Below are 23329 nucleotides of genomic sequence, written 5' to 3'. Positions count from 1 at the left end.
GAACATAAGACTGGACATAGCGTCGTGATTACAAAGAATACAAGAGAAGACAATTTTACAAATATGAAATGTGAGGGACCTACTAAACAGCAGAGCTTGTAATGTATAGGTCCCTATATAGATGGAAAATGTCGGTCTTCTTAAACAACCTAGTAACGAAAACTATGAATGGAATGAAAGGGACGCAAAGGAAAAGAGAGCAAAAAGAGCAAGAGAAACAAATGAAATACATCAGAGCATAACGAAACAGCCGCCTGTAATGCGCTTGCAAGACTCCTCGTCACCCGAGCAACATAGTTACGTAACTGTAAGTAATGCGCAAAAAAAAATGCACTCGATACATAATGATTCATTAATTCATATTAGATTTTTATATGATGTATATATGTATGCTGATTATGTATATTAATATTTCAGTCATATATATATATATATATATATATATATATATAAAATAAGTATGAATGAACCTGCAGTCAACCGCGTGAACTTCTTTCATTACTTCTGTCTCTCTCTCTCTCTCTCTCTCTCTCTCTCTCTCTCTCTCTATATATATATATATATATATATATATATATATATATATGTATATATATATATATATATATATATATATATATATATATATATATATTTATATAATGACAAAAGATGTGACAAGAAACCAGATAAATAAGGCAGAAGAAATCATGAATATCAAGTCAAAAGTTCGTTAAAGGGAGTTTGTGTATGTGTGTGTGTGTGTGCGTGTGTGTGAGAGATATGCAAGAAGCGGTACACTGCCTGTTTACTCAGGCAAACTGCACGAACGGAAAAACACACAAAGACTTACATCAGTTAAGCATCACAAAGATAAGAATTTATTGAAACAGTGTGCCCACTACAATAATTGCAGGTCTATTTAAGTATACTTGTCTTAACTATTGGGTAAATAATTCCGCACTACGTTATTATGTTTAGAATGGATGGCCACAAGCGTATTGTTCTGTTTTGTTTGGCGAGTTGCCATGGGGATGGGGCGGGGCTCCCTTCAAGGAATATTACAAAAACTCAACGGTTAAACCATTACATTTTGATTATGACAGAGAATTTGAAGATGCAATGGAAGACCGGAAGTAACCGTCACAGAAGATAACATATCACAAACCTTAAGTTATCAGGTACAAGTTAGAATATAATTTGATATTCCACACTCAGGATACCCTTGAAAAAACAAAACAAAACAAAACAAAAACACAATCTGAGTCATGTTGTCTGTATGCAAGGTAAACTTGTCCATTATTATCTGTATTGGAAAGTCCTCCGAGTTAATGATTGGTCGATTTCTCACAGACTGGACACCGAAAAGATGTAGGGCCAAACTTGTTGGACAGAAGTCTAGGTGCATTGAGACGACACCAGAAACGCGGCCTGCTCTGAATCGGCCTCCACACCGTCCTTCTCGGCGCCAGATCCGTTACACAGCAGATACCTATATTGCGGGATAGTACGAGAAGGGAGACAGTTGTCGTGAGCCAGGGTACCTTAGTTACAGATTCAAGTTACTATCCATGCAGTTAACATTGACTATGATAGCTCAAGTCAGATCTAAACGAAAAAAAAAAGAAAAAAAATCAGTTATGACTCTGAAAGTTGTGGAATTTTCTGCTTTACATGTTTTTACAAAATGGCGATATTTGAAAGTTTCATGTAGAACTCATTGCAATCAGCTCAACATGATACTATAAATAAAAAAGACATTCAATTGTCTAACTAAAGCAATCCATAACTAGAATTTATACAATATTTCATAGAATTTTCGACAACATGACGAAAAAAAAAAATCAATCAAATAATGTGGATGTTAAGGGAAATGCCCGTCTTTCATCGCTCCTAAAAGATATCTTGTAATCTTCCGAGTCTTTATACCGCTGAACAGTACTTTTCTAAAGGACAAAAAAAAAATCCTCAGTGATGACCAAACAAATTGAACTATGCTATCAATAGCCATCCTCACTCTGATAAAACATTTTGAAACGTAAAACTCGTTAAAATAATGTTGGCATGACAGATTTTCATACATCTATTCTGTGGTCAAGTCCCTTTGACATGGAGCTCACTGGTACACATGCTTCCCGTCATGCATATTCATGAATGATAATGAATATTTAGTATAATGCGACGTCTACCGTCTCAGTGTTAAAGCGTTTCGTAACCGGAAAACTAATGAGTTTAATATCTTAGTCAACTGCTGTCAAGTTCCCACAAATTTGTTTGCCAAACGGCACGTGTGTTACGAAATCTTGGGAACGCCCATGTGTTCTAGTGTGCAATGCAAGAATTATTTCTATATTTGTAACAACCTTGCGTGCTGTCTTTAGCCAAGTTTGTTTAACCTTCGTAGAAATATCATATCTAATCAGAACGAGGTGTAAGATAAAGCAAACTAATGAGGCAGTCGACAGTGGTGTTTACTCGAGACGCTAATCATTATACTTCCTGCATGTGTACACACATTAGGATATCCTTAATTTATTGTATATGAATTCTTTCAGCTTAGGTAATAATGTTTTAATGACGATTTACTTTATTAAAAAAAAGGCAATTAAGAATATCATAATTGCAAGAAACATTAAATCAGTGTCACTCGACTTGCTCTATCACGAAGTGTAAACAGCAGTTTCATCTTAAGAAGTGTATTAAGAGAATCTGTTGCGGTTTTTTTTTCACTAATGGGTGAATGTCATATCAAATTGGTTCGCTGTATCATCTTCTCTGCTTATTGTTCGAGTAAAGATATCAATTTCTCTGAGTTCTATAGTAGAAACATTGCGTTCGTGCATCCCATACACGCTGTACACGATAATTACGATCATGTTTATTATATTCCATGAAGTTTCATCAAAAAGTGTGCTTCGTTACACGGTGCGGAAAATTGACAACCCTATCATGTAGCCAAGATGCACTATCATTGTAAGGTTTCCGTCGAAAAGGGCGCCCTACTTTGTTTTAGCACAGAGCCGTAAATAGAGCACTACATTGTACCGTGAGAACATTCAACTTTACTTCACTGCTTTTTTTTTTTTCGCACACACACACACGTGCACACACACTCATTATAATATATAAATACCTATTTCTTTATCTGTATCATTAGACCATTTCGTAATAAGCTCATGTGCACATTTCGGAAAATGACCTCTTTTTTCTCAGTTGGTTAGACTCTTCACTTGTTTGGAAGAGACATAATATAGGTTTTCCCGTTCATTTTCAAACTCTTTTAGTTCAATTGAATAGGTGGTTCAATTCGTCCCGAGAGATCTGGAATATGCCAATCCTAGTTTCAAATTCGTCATTTGTCGATCATTTTCGAACAAAGTCTATTCAATTTAGTCATTTGTCACACATTTTCGTCATTTACAATTCAAATTCCTCCGTCATATTCGCTGCACACATAACAGCAAAAGCAATTTCGTCTTTAGGCGATCATGTTCGTCAAATTTTCCTTCAAGTTCGTCTCATATCTTTTCTGTAGTTGTGAGTTCTTGTTTTTTTTTTTTCTGCAACCGTTCACTTTTCCACATTTATGAGTAGCATACACACACGCATACCGTACCCCCGCACACACACAAAAAAAAACACAGACAAACATGCTTACACACGCACGCACACACATAGAAACACGCCCTTCTAACTGAACACAAGGAGACAAACATGAATTATGTACTGTCAAACAAACGAAAGCAGTGATCCACGATTTCCAGACAATTTTACATGTGTGTAGAGTTTAAGCCAGTTTTACATGTGTGTAGAGTTTAAGCCAGTTTTAATGTATATAAAAAGACATCAAATTCTTGCCGTTCATCATTTTGAATAAAGTTTGTTTCATGCAATAACATACAATCAGTAAGTAAAATAGCTCAAGTCCAAAAGTTTTCACAACATGATTAAAGATTGTCTTTACTGTTTTTTATGTTCTCTAACTGCCGTTTATCCTTCAATCTCCTGTCTGTGTATATATATTATATATATATATATATATATATATATATATATATATATATATATATATATATATATATATATATATATTGTCAAGCGAACAGTTTAGGAATAATGTCTACTGATCCCAATACCAGGAGAAAGTGAGGTAATGCAGGCTTAGAATAAAAGTTCGCCCTCACACTAAAAGACCAATGCTATCCGACGAATTTGTTTGAAAAAATCATGAAATTGTGCGAACAAAGACGAATTTGATTCTTTCATTCTCCAGTCAATGGGCGGCGGGGACGAATTTCAATGACAATCGACGATTTTGGAAATGGTTGACGAAAAACGAATTACGATGACGATTGACTAAATTGAAGTTAGGATTTGCATTCTGTGAGTTTTTCGGGACGAATTTGAATGAAAAATCTTTGAAATTGAATTTTAAAAGTGCGAAAATGAACGGGAAAACCTATATTAACAATATCATTGTCATTTGGGTCTATAGAAATAGAGGGACGACGAGATCGCCGAGGTTTGTGGATGCTCGAAGGTATTATGCCTGACGCTTTACCTGAACGTATCGTCGGCTTGCTCGAGTTCGATTTGGCTTATGTAGACCGAGGGAGGGCGGAACACATCCCAGTCCCACGGTCGGTACCAGTCGCGATCGTAGCTCCATTCGAAGTACAGCCCTGTTACAGTTCCGACGTTCCCGTCCGCCAGCACGACGAACTTGTAATTTTTGCCGTGCTCAAACCAATCTGGTTCTCTATTAGTTTTACATGTGTATGGGAGGGGGGGGGGTAGGAATGGGGGTGGAGACAGAGAGAGAGAGAGAAGAAACAGACAGACAGACAGACAGACAGGAATAGAGAGGGAGATATTGAGCGAGGGAGAGGGAGAGAGAATACAAGAGTAGGTAATTTGTAAACATGACAGTTTGATCATATTTATCATGATAATATCATTACATTGAGTAATCTAATATCCTTCGAATTGTCACTCTGCTTGCATCATGAAAGTTTAAAATAATGTCTTCTAAACGTCCAGAACAGATGAACAAATAGCTAATGTGTGAATGAAGAGTGTAGCACATGTGTGATGCATGTTATACCACAAACGCGCGCGATTTAAAGAAAAAAAAAATATGTGTTATCCCCGGATCTTGAGTAACCCCTAACAAACTGAATGGCGTGTTCCTCCGTATAGTACTCACTGATTTAGCTGGAGCCTGGTGGACTGCCCGAGAGATCCGAATAAAGTGACATAGAAGGTTCCCTTTACGTCATCAGCCAGGAATTTGTCAGCTAAGTAGATCTTCACCCAGTAAGATGTGCCTATTAGGGTAATTAGCATGTCAATAAATGGAGAAAGAAAGTGGATATGGACGTGGAAAGGGTTTGCTCTGGCTTTAAGCTATTCTAGAAAGAAAACAGCAAAAAAAGGAAAAAATATGTGAACATGAACTTTTCAACTACGTGAAAAGTTGGGACTATTACACAACAATCGCGGATAAGACTTTAACTTCAAATGGTGAATATGCAAGAAATTAATGAAGGTTTAATAGTATTCTTAATACACAATAAAGACAATATTTACGTCACTCGGGATACTCACACAATCTTCGTTTATGGATTCAACAGCTGGACATCTTAGAACTATTAAAAGGAAAAATGTTTAATTATATATATTTTCTGTTATTTTTGCTTTGTTTGGGGTTTTTGTTTTCACTGCTTTTTGCGAAAAAAAAGTAATGAAGCAGTGATTCAAAAGTAAGTGTCTAGACAGTTTAATATGCAAGCTATTTTATTCTCAATCAATTCATTCAATTTCATCATATTATTCTTTATCTATCTTTTTCAGTCCGTCCCTCATCCTCTTTTCTTTTCTTTTTTTTTTTACCGGAAATCTCCAATAATTACCCTCTCACCGCAAAATGGTGACTCGTGGCGGGTCTGCACGTAGTACTGAACGTTAACTTCCCCGCTGGAGGCGAGCGAAGGATCGGTGGGGTTGCCCATGCTGATCGTCTGCGTCTGGTCGTAGCACCTTCCCGCCAAGAAGTCGTCGTAGGTGGCGTCGTCGCACCTCATGGCCGTCATCGAGCACGACTGGCTGTCGATGGAATCGATGAAGAGCTCGTAGCTGCGAAGATGATTGCAGACTACAAACTGGACTCCACCTGCGCTTCATTGATCGACAATAAGACGCAAAGTCTTCCAACAACTTGTGAAAAGGCATGCCTACATTCCGGAAAGGCTGCTTTGATAATTTCAGTAAGACGGGCTAAAAATAACTTTTTTTTTTTTTTTTTTTTTGCTAGGGCACAAAGACTCTGCAGTCTATTGAAACTCTACCAAGTATTTTCGTGAGTTCCTTCATTTTAATCTAATCGTTATTAACCATGACTCAAAACAAAGCAGATGCGTTTCAAAGGCGGTTCTGAAATCCCATTTAATGACTATGCCATCTTTATAGTTATTCCCGTCTGACAAGAAAGGCAGTCAAAGCCACTAATATCACTGAATAGACACTGATTTTCTACTTAAATTTTGTTGACTAGAAAGTCTGGTCAAAATGTATACTAGATCGTTTTAAGAGTGTACCCTTAAACAGTGACACTGATGAGTTTGATCTGTCGTGATGTATAAACATGAAATTGCGTCGATGCGATTGCGTACTGAGCCAACTGGATCGTCCGAACGAGATACGATGATCTATATCATGCGGACAAGTAAAGCCAGTGTATCGTCACGATTGCAGAAAAGGAGCGCTCGGGGTGCACAATATTTGTGAATCGTGAATGTGCTTGTGCTACAGAGTTACAAAGGTACGAATAGATCCGTCTCCCGGGTCGACGAATCACCATACTTTTACACTGCCTTCAACTCCTGGTAGTACTGCCGGTAACATGATTCTGTGTGATGTAAACACAGCATTGATTTTGTTCATGATTATTGTCCTAAAGGAGGGTTTAATCGATTCATGAAGTAATAAGTGATTAATAATAACAGATGAAAAAAAAAAACTGACCGATGAGGAGGCTGCCCTCTGTGATGATGTGTTCGACAATCCCCTGATCACATCCGGGTTGCTCCTTCCCACCGTTGACGTAGGTATCCACGTGACCACATTTCGTGTAGATTCCCATACCTTTGATAACGCACATTGGCAGAGAAAGAATTAATAAAAAGAAATATAAACATCACCACATGGCTTATATGATACTATATGCTTTTTTTTTCTTTCTTTTTTTGTTCACACGGCAGGGTGTTGTATGTCGCCCTTTAAAGTATAATCTATACATTGTTGCGAGTATACGACATGATTTCATATCATGTAATAATCGAACAAAGGAAAATTGTTATATTCCAGTAACATCAAACTACGGAGGTTTATTTCTATTTATTCATTGAATTATCTATTTATTTATATTTTTATTCATCTATCTATCTTTCTATTTTACTTATTGATTTAATCATTTCAACATATTTTAACGGGATAACAAGATCAGCAGGTGAATGCTGTTTTACATTATGGTCCTGAATATAAATGAATGGATATTTCGTAAATACAAAAAAGACAGCGTTTGAAGGAGCAAGACGCCCACTTGAAATCAACAATAAGCGGGTGTAGCAAAAAGACAAAACAATGTAGTAAAAAAAAATGGATTAAAACAGCGATTAAAAAATGGGATATATGTATATACGTATATATATATATATATATATATATATATATATATATATATATATGAGCTGAACTTAAGCCAGAAAAAAAAGGAGTGATGAATGATTTTAAAAATGAACGAAAAAATTGAATGACATATCTAATAATGATAATACTTTAAAAGAATGATAATGATAAAAATACATAAATGATTCAAGTTTCGGATTTTTAACCAGGCGTGACTAGTTGAAATCAGGTAAGCACGCATTAATTCTTTAGTGAAACATTTTCTTTAGGACAACTTTTTAAGTATCTTTGGTAGATGGGTTCATAATTGCTCACTAACCCAATGTGTATATCGGATCTGTGTCTGTATGCAGGACGTCAACGAAGAGGGCGTCTGTCGGGTCAAGCCGAACCATTGCTTCGGTGTCTTCGAAGTATGGACCAGCCGGATCCATGCCTGTGAACGAGTGGGGATGCAAACCACACAGTCACACTTTTCGAGGGCATGCTACTATCGCTATCTTACAATAACGTAACAATATCATTCGTTCTTTTATACTGATGACATGGATATCATGGATTTGAAGATGATACATCTATACTGTCTTTCTTATCATCATTAACCTGCGAAATATACATGGATACAATTTTAGTACTGAGACTCTGGCAACTACCGCCCCCCCCCCCCCCCCTTTATAACGTCATGGTGCAAAATCTTCAGAACTCTGCAATAATTTGATGATATGAGAAGACTGTACTTGCTTCTAATCGAATCTATAAACTGATACAGCCGGGATTTGTGTATACTGAGATCACTTCAGAACAAGTTAGTGACCTTTCATTCCACACTGACCATACCTCTACACACGAGAGACCTTACATAACAATGTAAACAAGGCAACAGGTAAATGTGGTGACGACAGCATGTAGCACATCATCGTCTCGATCGATTGTTCTTGATTGTGCTATCTCGGTAGTATACCAAATGCACCAAATGTACCTGTAATTCGACCTAGATCCGTGTGTCTCTCTCCCGCGTAACCGCTTGCGTGCGCGCCAAGACTGTGCCCAATGATATGGAAGGATTCCGATGACGTCATCCCAAACACTTCCTTTAAAGAATACAAAAACAAAAAGCAGAGGATGCATGATATGAAATAATCGATACTACATCAATAAGAAAAAAGGAAGCAAATCAGTATTATTTGTGGGAAAGTTTTGATCCAGGGAAGTTCATATTTTGACAATATTGTTCGATGATCTAAGCAGGTTGGCAATTGTAAGTGGTTCCCTGTAATTAGAGCAATCTTGTCTTAGCATTAGGTAGATTAGGGTTTTTTTTTTTTGTTTTTTTTTATTCTGCTAGAATTGCACCCGATTTGCTTTTGTTCAGTTTTGTTCTCTAATCTACGAGATAGAGTCCATAGGTGGCTTCCTGCTTTTATCTTTTTGTGTACGGGAAATTCCTCAGTGTCAAGAAATGGTAGCAAATTGTTATGATAATTTCCTCGCCTTTTTTCTCCTATCCCCCTTCCACACATACACACAAGCAATCCATAGTTTCCATGGTAAAGGCCATGTGAATTCCCCGAAAAAAAAAAATATAATGGACGTCAGGTTTTACTCCTACAGCACGAACATAACATTGTGTGTGTGTGTGTGTGTGTGTGTGTGTGTGTGTGCGTGTGTGTGTGTGTGTGTGTGTGTGTGTGTGAGTCCTAATTCGAGCATTTGTAGCGCAATTTGAAAATTCTTTGTAAAGATATTATGACTGACCTTGATTCTGTCGATAAGGAGCGCGATTTCGGCCCCAACAATACGGGTATTGGCCGTCGACTTGCCGTAGAGGTCGACGGCACCCTTCCGCCAGTCGACACGAATGACGTTGTAGTCCCCGCTGTTGAGGAAGGCTTCCTGCATGGTGTACATCCACTGGACGTCGCCGTTCTGGGTGAAACCATGCACGATTATCTTCGTCTCGTGTGTAGGGTCGAAGTAGGAATCTCTGTGTTGGATAGTTTGGAAATCTTAAAGGGGAATTCCAGACGATTTTCATAATTTCACATAATGTAGTACATAAACCGATAGCTCCCTGTACAGTAAAAGTGGAATTTATTGTGGTCGGAAAAACCAATGCTCTAAAAACCTACAACAAATTACACTGAACAAAGATGATCACATAGGAGGCTCACGTGTTTCAGAAATGTTGCGATGTAATTCCATTACAAAACAGCTTGCTTACAAGTTTACCTGTGTAGAATTAATGCATGCTTTCTTTCTTTTTTTTTTTGTTCTGCTTCCTTGAGCCCCTATGGTATGGCAACCATGTCATCATCCTTGTTCACTGTAATTTGTTTCGTATCTTCAAAAAAAAAAAAAAGATGATAAGATATAGCTTGTAAAACAGTACATCATTATTTCTCTATAAATTTTGCAACAAGTACAACTGTGTCTGACGCTGACGAAATAACATAGGGGCCGATATTATGAACATCTGGAACAATGCGCATACGACGTTCGTCAATCGTACTCAGTTGATGTGCTACCGTCACTGGGCTCATTTCTCTCACTGTTGTCTCTTGTTGTTCTGCAAAGACGCGGAGGGAACCGGTGTGATGAGACCAAACAAAAGGAGACCAAGCAAACAAAACAATAGCAAAGCAAACCTGATCGTCGACGTATCGGACGTGAACAGCTCCGTGACGGCGTGCGGGTTCCGTCTGGTGTTGAGGTAGAAGTGGGTCCCCACCTCCTCACGGCTCTCCGGCAGCCAGCTGACCGGTCGGTAGGGCGGGTCGAAGAACGGGTAACCGGACGAGAAGCATCCAATCTCATCGTAGCACACCGTCATGATGGCGTCGTCATAGTAGTAGTCGTTGAAGATATCTTGATTGAGAAAAAACAAAAACAAAAACAAAAAAACGTGTGGTCACTTTTCATCATTCACTCAATCAGCTGGTGTATACAGTAATCCCTTTCCAAGCATTTTTTTTAAAGGACAAAAAAGAGAACTTTTCACGCCTTCTTACTTCCCGCAACAGTAAAGGTACTGTTTAAGATTTGGAGCAGTGATTTGAAAAATGTTCGAGTTATCGCATTTTGATGTATATGTGTAGGTCAGTTGTATCACTGAATATCCTACCATACAAAAATTTCGTGCTAAAGCCTAGAAATAAGAGATATCACTATTTTTCTTAATAAACCATAACCGTACATAGACGGTTTATTTTAGAAACAATTTTACATTAACTATTGTTCACATTTTGTATATTCAACAATATTAGCATTGATTATACTGATAAACATTTTCACATCTGTTGTTTCTATCTCTAAACGCACATTTTAAAATCATTTTGAAGCACTGAAGCTAGATTTTTACTTCATCTGTAAATGGTAAATAATGCCTTTAAACTTCATTTCCCCATTGCATCATCATTAATTTTAGAAGTCGTATGAGAAAATCAACCATCAACAATATCAAATATTTTGATTATTCACAGTGGTTGCATGAAAACAATGACTTTATTTATCATGAAAATAATTTTCAAGAAGCAATGAAATAATAGTTTTGAATCTTATAGAAATCTGTGGATCTGGTCAAATGGGTGAGGAAACAGAAAAATCAAAAACACTGATAATTATTATCATTAGTGACGAACAATCAAAGGAAGAAAACATTGGCTGACTGCCACAAGCCGCGAATCGTGTTTCCTCTTTATCCGTTCGTGGTCTGCAAATAACCCCGCATGGAAATCCCAGATATAACAGGTTCCAGAGACAAAATAGAATTTATACAGTACGTGTAATAAAACCAGCCAAATCGATGTCCCGAAATCCAACCAAAGGACAGCCCCCCCCCCCCACACACACACACACTCAGCTAGTCAACCATACACAAGACTATGCTTGTTCCAGAGATACCCCCCTTTAAAGATGGAGATGGGTTATAAATTTGACCCCTTGTCATGGGCTTTTGGAAGAGACGCCATTAGAATTACCCCCCCCCCCCATCACGAGATGTTACAAGGGAAACCAGTAAAATTACACCTTATCACAATTGCAAAATAAGTTTATGTAACGATGGTTGATAAGAGTTCTCTAAACACATCAAAAAGTATATAGCCATCGTTTGAGAAAGATGACAGCCCGTCGTCGAAACTGTCACAGGTAAATACAACTTTTGGATGTGTTTAGAGAACTCTTTACCTATACACCTTATCACAGCTTGCAGACATTAGTATAGCGCATTTGGCTGACTTCCTGACTTCATTCTAGCCTAATTGCAAATATTTCGATTTTAAAAAAAAATACTAAAAGACCCCTTATTCCAACGATTTTTATCCGAAATTGAGCCTTTAAAATACACTCCTTTTCCCGAAAAATCGGGAACGCGCGGGAACTGCGCAAGTATCGCATTGGCTTGCCCAACTATCTTCATTAGATTTTTCCCCTTTTGACATGGAATAAAAAAAATAGATCTATTTTTCATTTTGCATCAGATCTTACATGGTATTGTAATGACCTAGTCATAAATATTTTATAGGGGAAAAGTGTTGCAGCTGCAATAACACCAAATGACTGCACATCACCTGAACTAATAAATGTGTATAATGTGGTTTCGAGCAATAACATGTTTTGATGAAATCGTGAGAAAGCTTTTAAACTCCAATTTCCTGACTTCATTTCTAGGAAAATTTCTACCATTTCCTTTGTATGTTTTTTTTTTTAATCTATTGATGTCAACTTCAAGAGATTTCTGTTTTTGTTAGTTCTATCCGGTCTATTGGTTTCTGGCTACAGCTGATGTTGATTTATTTGCAAGTTGCTAGAGTGGAGATTTAAGATGGACGTATATTGCACCCTCTCGATAATCAAAATGGATTGTCGATCATGCCATATCTTTCTGCAGCTCGATCGCTGTCACGTGGTCAGTTGATGTAGCAGTGTTTGGAAGAAGATAAATTCATCGTTGTCTTCCCCATTCTATCTTATTGTCCTTGTGTTAGGATTATTCACAGTGGTTGCATGAAAACAATGACTTTATTTATCATGAAAATAATTTTCAAGAAGCAATGAAATAATAGTTTTGAATCTTATAGAAATCTGTGGATCTGGTCAAATGGGTGAGGAAACAGAAAAATCAAAAACACTGATAATTATTATCATTAGTGACGAACAATCAAAGGAAGAAAACATTGGCTGACTGCCACAAGCCGCGAATCGTGTTTCCTCTTTATCCGTTCGTGGTCTGCAAATAACCCCGCATGGAAATCCCAGATATAACAGGTTCCAGAGACAAAATAGAATTTATACAGTACGTGTAATAAAACCAGCCAAATCGATGTCCCGAAATCCAACCAAAGGACAGCCCCCCCCCCACACACACACACACACACTCAGCTAGTCAACCATACACAAGACTATGCTTGTTCCAGAGATACCCCCCTTTAAAGATGGAGATGGGTTATAAATTTGACCCCTTGTCATGGGCTTTTGGAAGAGACGCCATTAGAATTACCCCCCCCCCCCCATCACGAGATGTTACAAGGGAAACCAGTAAAATTACACCTTATCACAATTGCAAAATAAGTTTATGTAACGATGGTTGATAAGAGTTCTCTAAACACATCAAAAAGTATATAGCCATCGTTTGAGAAAGATGACAGCCCGTCGTCGAAACTGTCACAGGTAAATACAACTTTTGGATGTGTTTAGAGAACTCTTTACCTATACACCTTATCACAGCTTGCAGACATTAGTATAGCGCATTTGGCTGACTTCCTGACTTCATTCTAGCCTAATTGCAAATATTTCGATTTTTAAAAAAATACTAAAAGACCCCTTATTCCAACGATTTTTATCCGAAATTGAGCCTTTAAAATACACTCCTTTTCCCGAAAAATCGGGAACGCGCGGGAACTGCGCAAGTATCGCATTGGCTTGCCCAACTATCTTCATTAGATTTTTCCCCTTTTGACATGGAATAAAAAAAATAGATCTATTTTTCATTTTGCATCAGATCTTACATGGTATTGTAATGACCTAGTCATAAATATTTTATAGGGGAAAAGTGTTGCAGCTGCAATAACACCAAATGACTGCACATCACCTGAACTAATAAATGTGTATAATGTGGTTTCGAGCAATAACATGTTTTGATGAAATCGTGAGAAAGCTTTTAAACTCCAATTTCCTGACTTCATTTCTAGGAAAATTTCTACCATTTCCTTTGTATGTTTTTTTTTTTAATCTATTGATGTCAACTTCAAGAGATTTCTGTTTTTGTTAGTTCTATCCGGTCTATTGGTTTCTGGCTACAGCTGATGTTGATTTATTTGCAAGTTGCTAGAGTGGAGATTTAAGATGGACGTATATTGCACCCTCTCGATAATCAAAATGGATTGTCGATCATGCCATATCTTTCTGCAGCTCGATCGCTGTCACGTGGTCAGTTGATGTAGCAGTGTTTGGAAAAAGATAAATTCATCGTTGTCTTCCCCATTCTATCTTATTGTCCTTGTGTTAGGACCGCCTTTGAAGCTGACAGCCAGCATCAATATGTTACAGAATACAACGGCGAGGTGGTTCAGTCGGTAGAGTATCTGCCTTGCGATCGAATGATTCGGGTTCGAATCCCATGAAGTCTTTACTGATATGAGTAATGCTGCGTGCCATCATGCCGTCCTCTCTAGTAGAGGCAAAACACTCTGTCCCTCGGAGAGGATATAAAGTGAAGGTCCCTTGTTTGAGAAACCAAGCACGTAAAAGATCGTGCTTTATTCAATCATCCAAATAGCATGGTGCATGACCCAGTAAAGTGGCCCGCCCCAAGTACAATCAAACCCCATTGTAGGAAGATCAGATAGTGATACAGCTGAATATGGCTATCCATAGCAACCATCAGCTGGTAATATGGAAGATAAAAACAAACAAAAACGCAATGACGACTTACCAACAGGTTCGGCGTTATATGGCCTTGCGTGCAGCGCTAAGGCTGCGAGGTACCAGAGCGTCCAAAACTTCATCAGAGAGCAAATGTTCTTCATTCCAAAACCAAATTTTAGACAAGGTTTCAGTTGCTGAGCCTCCACAGGCTGTCACATTACCAAATTAGTGAACAGAATTCTCGACGGGACGACGTCTTTATATACCTCCCAAAGATCTTAAGCCTTTAAGAGTGTCGATAAAGAGATGAACCAGGTGGCAACTGAGCAATCGGATCACATAGAGATGTTGCGCAATGCGCCGTAATTACAACACATTGAGAATAATACCGTTATGAAAAAGAGATTTTGCTCAATCCAGAGTTCTTGGAAGGGTTTTGTTTTGTAAAACGCGGACTGAACTGTGAATAGAAAGTTATGAAGTACAACAGTTAATATTGCTTGACTGTACGTTTGTAATTAACAGTACTGCTATCGCTTCTATTTCTGTTCATAATAATTAATAGTCAAATAAATACTTTTGTAAAATATAAGGGGGAAATCTTTTCTTTTTTCATTTCATTATATCATTGTTATCATTGACATAAATATTATTTCTAGCTATACAAAATGAAATGAAGCGGGACTCTTTTCTGCAAGAAAAATCACACGCATCAACTAAATACATTGACATTTCTTTAGGACTCTCTGTTAATAAGTGTGAAACTAAACAGAGCTTACCGAGAAGCACATATGCCAATGTTTGATATTACAGTAGTCATAAAGAACACTTTGTTTTCTTCATACACATCAGTCTGTTGGAATGAACTAATGTGAAAAACTGGTGAAGGTTAGTTAGTGCAAATTGAAAGGGTGCAAGTGTTGTGGGCAGAAATTGTTCTGACAGTGGACCAGAAAATTGTGGATAGTTAGTCGGATCCTTTCAAAATTAGATTCTGGGTTCTATTGCTGTACAGTGCATGCATATCATACACTGGGCACTAGATAAAGCCACGATGTTCTCCTTGAACCAGGTTTGAATATTGGTTATCTAAAGCAACGTTCGGGGTAATGATAATAGACAGCAATGAACGCATGCAGTGTAAATGCTGCGCCTGATGATCACCTTTGCTTTATTGAACCGAAATAACAACATTATTTTTGCTCAACTTGCTCAATGTAAGATTATGTAAATCCTCTGTTTGACCACCCTCGAGCATGTTTGGACGGTTGTTTGGATCGTCGTTTGGATTACGTAAGAAGATTATAACATCATACAACAGAATGACTATCATCTACTAAAGTATTCTTGGATTACTTATATGCTTGCACAATGTTATTAACTAAAGCTCAAATTCAAGATTTCTTATGAAAAACATTATGTCATATTTTCGTCTTCAGATTCAGTATTTCCCTTTTCACAGTATTTCCCGTCTATACTCCAACTCATATGGATGGAACACTCTATTCAGCCATGGGTTACTGTGTTTTGTTCTGTTTTGTTTTCACAGATATCCACCCAAGTAAAAACGTATTTACAAAATATACAATGTAAATCAAACGATGCAATTAAGCTACTGGTCAAATACAAAGCATAACTTTCAATACATATACAGACATACAAGTACATACAATACAATACTGTATAGGTACTTATATAGCGCTCTTACATGTATCATGGCGCTTCACAAAACTGTAATGTCAAAACTTACATAAGGGGGGTTGGGAAAAAATAACAGCAGATGATGAAAAAATCAACAACTACAATATATGCACAATTGATTAATCAGTTCTCGAAAATAAAAGTCTTCAAAGATTTTTGGAACACTAATAGCAGATGAATAGAGATGGTGATTCCCTGATACTTTGAGAAGGGAGGTGGAAGCTCTTCCACCTCCCTGCTTTGAGGGAGTTGAATCTACAGGCATGGGGCAGCTGCCGAGAAAGATTTGTCTCCTGTCCGAATGAGAGTCCTGGGGATAGTTGGCCGGGTTGGATCTTGGCCTGACCGCATTCCTTGTCTTTCAGCCTGGTGGCGCGAGATCAGTTTCTGAAGGTAAGATGGAGCGCAATTCTGGAGACATTTGTAGGTGATTGACAAGATTTTGTACATTATTCGCCTTTGCTCAATTGTCCAAGGAGAGGAGAGGCATGGTCATTTTTCTTGGCCAGAAAAACAGCTTTGCAGCTCGGTTTTGAGCACGTTGAAGGCGTTGGACATTACATGAAGAAGTGCCACATAGGATGGAGTTTGTGTTGTCTATTCTTGAGGTGATAAGAGTATGTTCACAAGCTTTCTGATCAAGGAAGGGCCTGTTGTACGTGCAATATTTAACAGATGAAAATTAATTATATTATATAAATGCATGTAAGAAAGAGAATCACACAAAATATTGATATGGTTTCATGAGAATGAATTTTGTGATTTGTGCCAACGGTACAAGTGGAAGATCAAAAGGTATTAGGAAAATGGTTAAAGTCCTTGGGGATAAGCAGCCGATGAGCTAATTCCTGCATCGAATTAAAAGACATGCGGACTTACTTTCATTTTTTTTTTGTGCAAACAATCCTGAAAAGGGTCCCAAATAGGGTTCATTAACCCCCCCCCCCCACACACACACACACACACACACACGCTTTTCTTCGTCACCTGGAGAATATTGCTGTCATTTGGGCACATTGCGATACAATTTGATCAAATTAAATAGTAATTAAGTCATTTAAGGAGATTTTTTTTTCTTTATTCACATTCATAATTCAGTTTTGAAGTACCCGGGCCTGTGTATTGAAATACTGTGACCTGATGACTGCGTGTACATGCATTATCACACATTGTCTTTGAGGAATTAAAAGCAATGTGGCTTTGAGATTTTGTACAGGTTTGTTCGCGGACTATAGAGCCATCCAGGGATTTTCACGGGAAATATTGCACTATGTTCTCATGTAAGTTTGATAGGTCTTATAAAAGATTTTTTTGGCATGAGATAAACCACACAGCTAGAAAGATTGGGGAAGTTATGGGTAAGGTAATATTTATGACGTGCTATTGTACTTTGGACCTTGAACACCGGACTAAAGAATAGGTGATCGATTTTTGTTATTCACCCTTATTTTCAAAACGAAACGAAATGACTCATTCAGAATCCTCTCGTGGACTTTACTCTGCAATTATTACTTAAGCCTTGTACAAAGAGATCTAAGACCATCTATAATTAACCCATGTACGTTTTATTGTTACAAAGTGACAAAAAACCCCAAAACGTTATTCATATTATTCTCACTGGTAATCAATCCCGATACTGATTCTGTTGTGTCTCCAAGACAGAATATCGGCACAGTGTATACCACAGTATACCTTCGTTGAAAGCAGAAGTTTGAGACAGAGATTATAGCACACCGAACCGACCGCTCAAAGTCTGATCAGACAATGTTCTTAAATACTTATAGTATCATTCAATGGCTGGTCGTCCAAAGGGGTATCCCTAGCATTGCAAGTTCCCATTGCTGGTAAAATCTCACCAGTGTCTCCATTCTAATTTTCAATCGTTCCCGTTGCTGCGTGGGTGGAAGAGCGTAGAATGGAGTGGATAATCCGGAAAGCGATAGAAAAGAGTTCTGTCAGCAAATACATTCATAACTTCGAGAACGTCAAAATCAATCATGGTAGGTACATCTACCTAATCCACCCACATATACTTCCTTGTTCTATGGTACTTGTTGGTTTCTTGTTGAAGTTAGACCCGCTGGCTAAGGTTTAAGAATCATATTGACATTTGCATGGAGACTTTACTTCCGCAACTGTTTTGTCTTCTCCTTTATAATTCCTACTAGTGTCAGTTGTGATGAAAATAAGCTGTAGACATAAGACAAAATGTCTACTCCTTTACGGTATTTCGTTCAAACTCCTGGCTTCGAATCATACCCAACGATTGCGTATGACAATGGCGTCAAATATTAACTGTGAGAATTGATAATAACATTGTAAAGCAACATGGCACTGCCACCCGGACATAAATGCATTGTCAGTGCAGGGCAATGTATACAGTACATTTGCTGATAGCAACAACAAAACAGACAATATAAAAGTAGTGCATCTATACTTAAAGACGAGTCACGATGGGAGAAGGAAGCTGAATGTGACCGCTGGAAAAAAAATATTTCGCCATAATATGATAGTTTTGAAGAACAAATGTGATTGTATATTCGATTATAAAGAGATTTCTAAGACATGATTCTCTGAGATGCTTGCAGTGTGGATAGTACACTCACATTTTGTATGTATGCAGTTCAGTACGTGGAAAGAAACGATACTCTGGAGCACTTTTTTTATTTATTTTTATTTTTTGAAAAACAGGCGAGCCAGTAGGCCTATTTATATGATATCTGTGATGAACTAAAGATTGTGGGAGGAATTTATATTAATTCATCAGAGTGATGCCGTGTTCACGGGCAGAACCATGAACAACACTGAACGAATTGTCATTGTTATTTGAATTTGACAAATACGATGTTTAGTTGGGTGCCGTGGATGCAAATGAAAGATGATTATAGTGATACATGCACAACAATGTGATGAATGATAATATCAAATGGTCTGTAATACATCTTGTGCTTTCGTGTTATAATGCGCAATCAAGCGAGTTACATCTGTGGATGAGATGCTTACTGTCCGATCCGAAAATGAGATAAGGTCAGTCGATCCGAAAGAGAACAGAAGGTGCGCACTCAAGTGCCATTTTCGGATTAACGAACCTTCGAAATAACAAAGCTTATTTCTTTTCTGAATAAAAGGATAGTATAGTATTGACTGAGGTGAGGACTCTGCCTTAAACTTTTTGCAAGATACTCAGAAACCACTGTATGAAATGCTAAAGAGCATACGATTCTAAGAGGAATTTTAAGTTTATTTGATGAAAATTGCTTTTGAAATTGCTGAGATATCCAAAAACAGAGTAAAACAAAGCGATCCTAATAAAAGATGGGTCCCACCTTTTATAAGGATTTCTTTGTTTTGGATATATCAGCCATTTCATAACCAATTTTCATCAAATAAACTTTGATTCTCTTAGAATTATATGTTATTTCATATTTCATAAGAGGTTTCTCATGATCAAAAAAAAAAAAGAGAAATCAGATTAGTTTCAACATGATTCTACATTCTACCTGATGAGGAAACTATTGCGCGATTCATCGGCATTACACAATACAACCATAATACATGCTCTTAGGATGATGGTGATGATGATGATGATGATGATGATGATGATGATGATGATGATGACCCACAGCATTTGTATAGCGCCATATATCTGTTGTAGAAACATTCAAAGGCGCAGCGAGTTAGTAATTGCATGCCTGGTGAAAAATGTGAGTCCTGAGTGAGGATTATTTGAAGTGATCCAGTTTGTCAATTTCACGGAGGAAATCATGATTTTGATAGTTGCCGTCTCAATGAACGATTAATTTTTTTCCAGAGCCTAGTTTGGTGGAATTGCTAGACATCAGTGTCGACACTAAGAAAGTGGTAAGTTTTATCGTGTATCAAATTAATCGTATTCGAAAATTACCCCCTCCCACATCGTTCTCCGTATTCTTATTTGTCCCTCTGTATTTCTTTCTCTTAACGTATTTTCATAAATAATGGATTGTCAAATCTTGCTTATAAGCAAAAACTTTCACCTTGACATTAGCCGGTGATGAATAATTAGCAATTACCCATGTATAATTACCAATATCACAACGTCATTAACTCTCAATACGAGGCAGAAAGCAGGAATTGGGGGGGGGGGAGGGGATTAGCTAGTATGTCCCTCATGCCCTGAATTTCTGGATTATACTTCTTTAATTCAAGTATTTATCATTGCAACCTATTTGACTAGTTTAATCATGTTATTTTGTTTCATTTCTAAAAATACGTGATATCTGCTTTAAATTGAAAAAAAAAATACGCTGCCCCAGGTGAAGCAGTACTCCTTTTTATGTTAATGATGATCTTCACATTTTATTATTTTGATTAATAATCAATGTGCATTGTAACTTTCTTTCAAGAAATACAAGGACAATTTTGGAAGAATAAAATCATATGAGGTTAACTTGCAGAAGTCAAATCCATAATTAAAATTATGTAAAACAGAGTCAATAATGCATTTTGTTGCGTTGACATATTTCATTATTGTGGAATGATGAAACATGACAATATAGAAAATTGCATACCGCAAAAGTTGTGCAAGCGTATAATTACATGAATTATGTTGATGAAAATCTTGTTACAAATATTTTTAATCAAAAAACCGCAAAGCGGATTAATTTCTTTCGAAATTTTATTACATTATGCAGAGCAACGAGCTAAACCTTCCTGTTGAACTTCATTACTGCAGAATAGGTAAGTGGATGGCAGCTTGTATGATACTTTACCATGTCGAATCATATAAAATATGAAACTATATAGATAATTACTGTGGGAGAAAACATGAAGAATTATCCACCAGAATGATGATTGAAGATATACCTCCCAAAGCAAAGTCGAGGGATTTATATCTACTCCGACATGGCAGATTGAAGAGACTAAAGGTTGAGTATTAAGCAAATTCCCAACAAGAGTCTTCTTCTCTCATGCATGGGTAAATCGAAGTGCTTCGAGAATAACGAATGCTTTCAAATCTTCATGCTATTTTCACAGCATCTGATTCATTAAAGGGACATTCCAAACGATTTTCATAATTTCACATCATGTGGTACATAAATCAACAGCTCCATGTATAGATTTGTGGAATTTATTGTGGTTCTTGAGTGGAGAAACAATACTTTGAAAAAGCCTTAAACATGTTAAACAAATTACACTGAATAAGGATGATGACATAGAGGCTCACATATATATTTCAGCAATGTAGCAGTGTATTTCCATTACAATACCACTTGCTTGAAAGTTCACCTGTGCGTAATCTATGCATGCCTTCTTCTTTTGTGCTGCTTCCTTGAACACCAACTCGTGCATTCTTATGGTGACCCTGCCATGTCATCATCCTTTTTCATTGCAATTTGTTATAGATTTCGAAGATTTTCTTATTCTTCGTACCAATTATAATAAATTCTGAAACTCTGTCCGCAGTATATCTAAATTATGGTTGTTCAAATGTACAAATCTGAAAAATCTCCTTTAGCACACTAGAACGACAGACTTATATTTTCAAGCTAATTTCTCCCCCCCCCCCTCTCTCTCTTAGTAACATTAGTTAGATAACCGAGTGAAACAGGCGGATCAGCATTCTGTGTCCTATTATAATTGTTCCGCCATCTGTAGCGTACAACGTCCTGACTTGTTTTGTAACTTTCACGTAATTGCGTCGATTGTACGAGTGGTCCACAAAGTATAATATCATTCGAGCTTTGCTTCATATACTTCCCTCGTCAGTTCCTTTTCTCTCAGAGCACGGGTGGCACTATTGTAACAAGTTTTGTTTGAACTACGTATAACATGCTTTCAATTCGTACTTCTAAAGTTCATAGTACAGTCAACTATTGTGCACTCAAGATTATTTGTAATTTTCTTATATCACATTGTGTTTTGTAGAAGAAGAAAAATACGAATTAAGTCAATTGAAAAATCACGCAAACAATAACAAAAAAAGAAGATAATGAGTCAGTATAACGGTAACTTCAATTGCAAAGTTGTGTAAAGAGGAAATCGGAAAACCTAACTCCTTGAAGAATTTTACATCACGTCTGGATGTTAAATCAAAGTGTTTAATATATCCTCGCGAATGTCGTACACGCTATATCTAATTGAATGAATAAAGTAGAAAATTGTCTTCCTGTACAAGAGGTGAAATTTAACGCTCGAAATGCGTTAATCACCCGAGACTTCTTAGTACTATTTCAAATATTTCAAATCCACCGCACTGTAAGTAAATTGTTTTCTGTTAATACAATTTTTTGGTAACTTTTTAACAAAAGGTGCTTGCTGTTTGCGTTGATTTGACTGACCGACAGACACGATAAATGACGTATTGGGCAATCTGAATGACTAATTTACTTATACTAGTACATTATGAAAATGCTTCCACCCCACTTGGAAGCCTGTGAAGTAGAAATATAAAAATCACGTCAGACCCTTAAATCATCAGATGCCGTATACGAACTACGTCTTTCATAGTCGATTGTTGGTTTTATTACGCAGTTGTGCAAACTGTTGAAATGAGGGTTAGCTTATAAACTTTGCAAACTAATGTACGCAGATCGTTCAGTATAATATCTCGAAAATTGGAGTTGTTGGTTGATCTTTGTCAATTTGGTTTGGCTCCTCACCCATCCCTTAACTCCAGGAAGCGTGGTGATTACATATGAAGGGACGTTGCTGGGAAGAGCTCTCAGCACGCTTAAACAGGTCTGGTTTCCTGGTGCGTCGGCACTCTCGCAGGATCCACTGTACATCAACATACGCTCACTAGACGCGCGATTCGAAGTGAACTACATGAAAGTGCTGTTGAGACACTTTCGTAATGGTAGGGAGGTTGATTCGCAATGTAACAATGCGTAAAATGGCCGACATGATTTTAGGAGCTTTTTTTTCAGTACTGAGGGTGTAACTAGAACACAAACAATGACAAAGGCGTAACTTTCTAATTCTGTATAATGATGCAGTACTGTAATGATGAGTTCATTAAGTTGTATGAACAGAATTCAACCAACTTGCCACGGTATGAAGTAAATCCATGCATTTTCTGTTTTAGAAAAGGCGAAGTTTTGACCACTCACAATACACT

The 23329-nt window shown here is 37.3% G+C and overlaps 1 protein-coding gene across 1 annotated transcript in view; it reads right to left on the bottom strand.

Annotated features, from left to right (window-relative positions):
* Positions 1–1377: 1377 nt before the first annotated feature.
* Positions 1378–23329, bottom strand: part of LOC140236420 (pancreatic triacylglycerol lipase-like) — a 39673-nt gene continuing 17721 nt past the window's right edge. The window contains exons 2-10 of the mRNA XM_072316346.1: positions 10311–10530; positions 9421–9649; positions 8645–8756; positions 7985–8101; positions 7003–7122; positions 5900–6151; positions 5186–5306; positions 4541–4738; positions 1378–1471 (exon numbers count right to left, since the gene is read on the bottom strand). Of these exons, the coding sequence (XP_072172447.1) occupies positions 1378–1471; positions 4541–4738; positions 5186–5306; positions 5900–6151; positions 7003–7122; positions 7985–8101; positions 8645–8756; positions 9421–9649; positions 10311–10530 (1463 nt within the window). The remainder of the gene's footprint in view (positions 1472–4540; positions 4739–5185; positions 5307–5899; positions 6152–7002; positions 7123–7984; positions 8102–8644; positions 8757–9420; positions 9650–10310; positions 10531–23329) is intronic.

The sequence above is a fragment of the Diadema setosum genome, chromosome 13 (assembly GCF_964275005.1).
Source record: "Diadema setosum chromosome 13, eeDiaSeto1, whole genome shotgun sequence".
In the NCBI taxonomy this organism is placed as follows: domain Eukaryota; kingdom Metazoa; phylum Echinodermata; class Echinoidea; order Diadematoida; family Diadematidae; genus Diadema; species Diadema setosum.
Note: the sequence above shows the minus strand (reverse complement) of the source record. Positions and strands in the feature narration are given on the sequence as shown.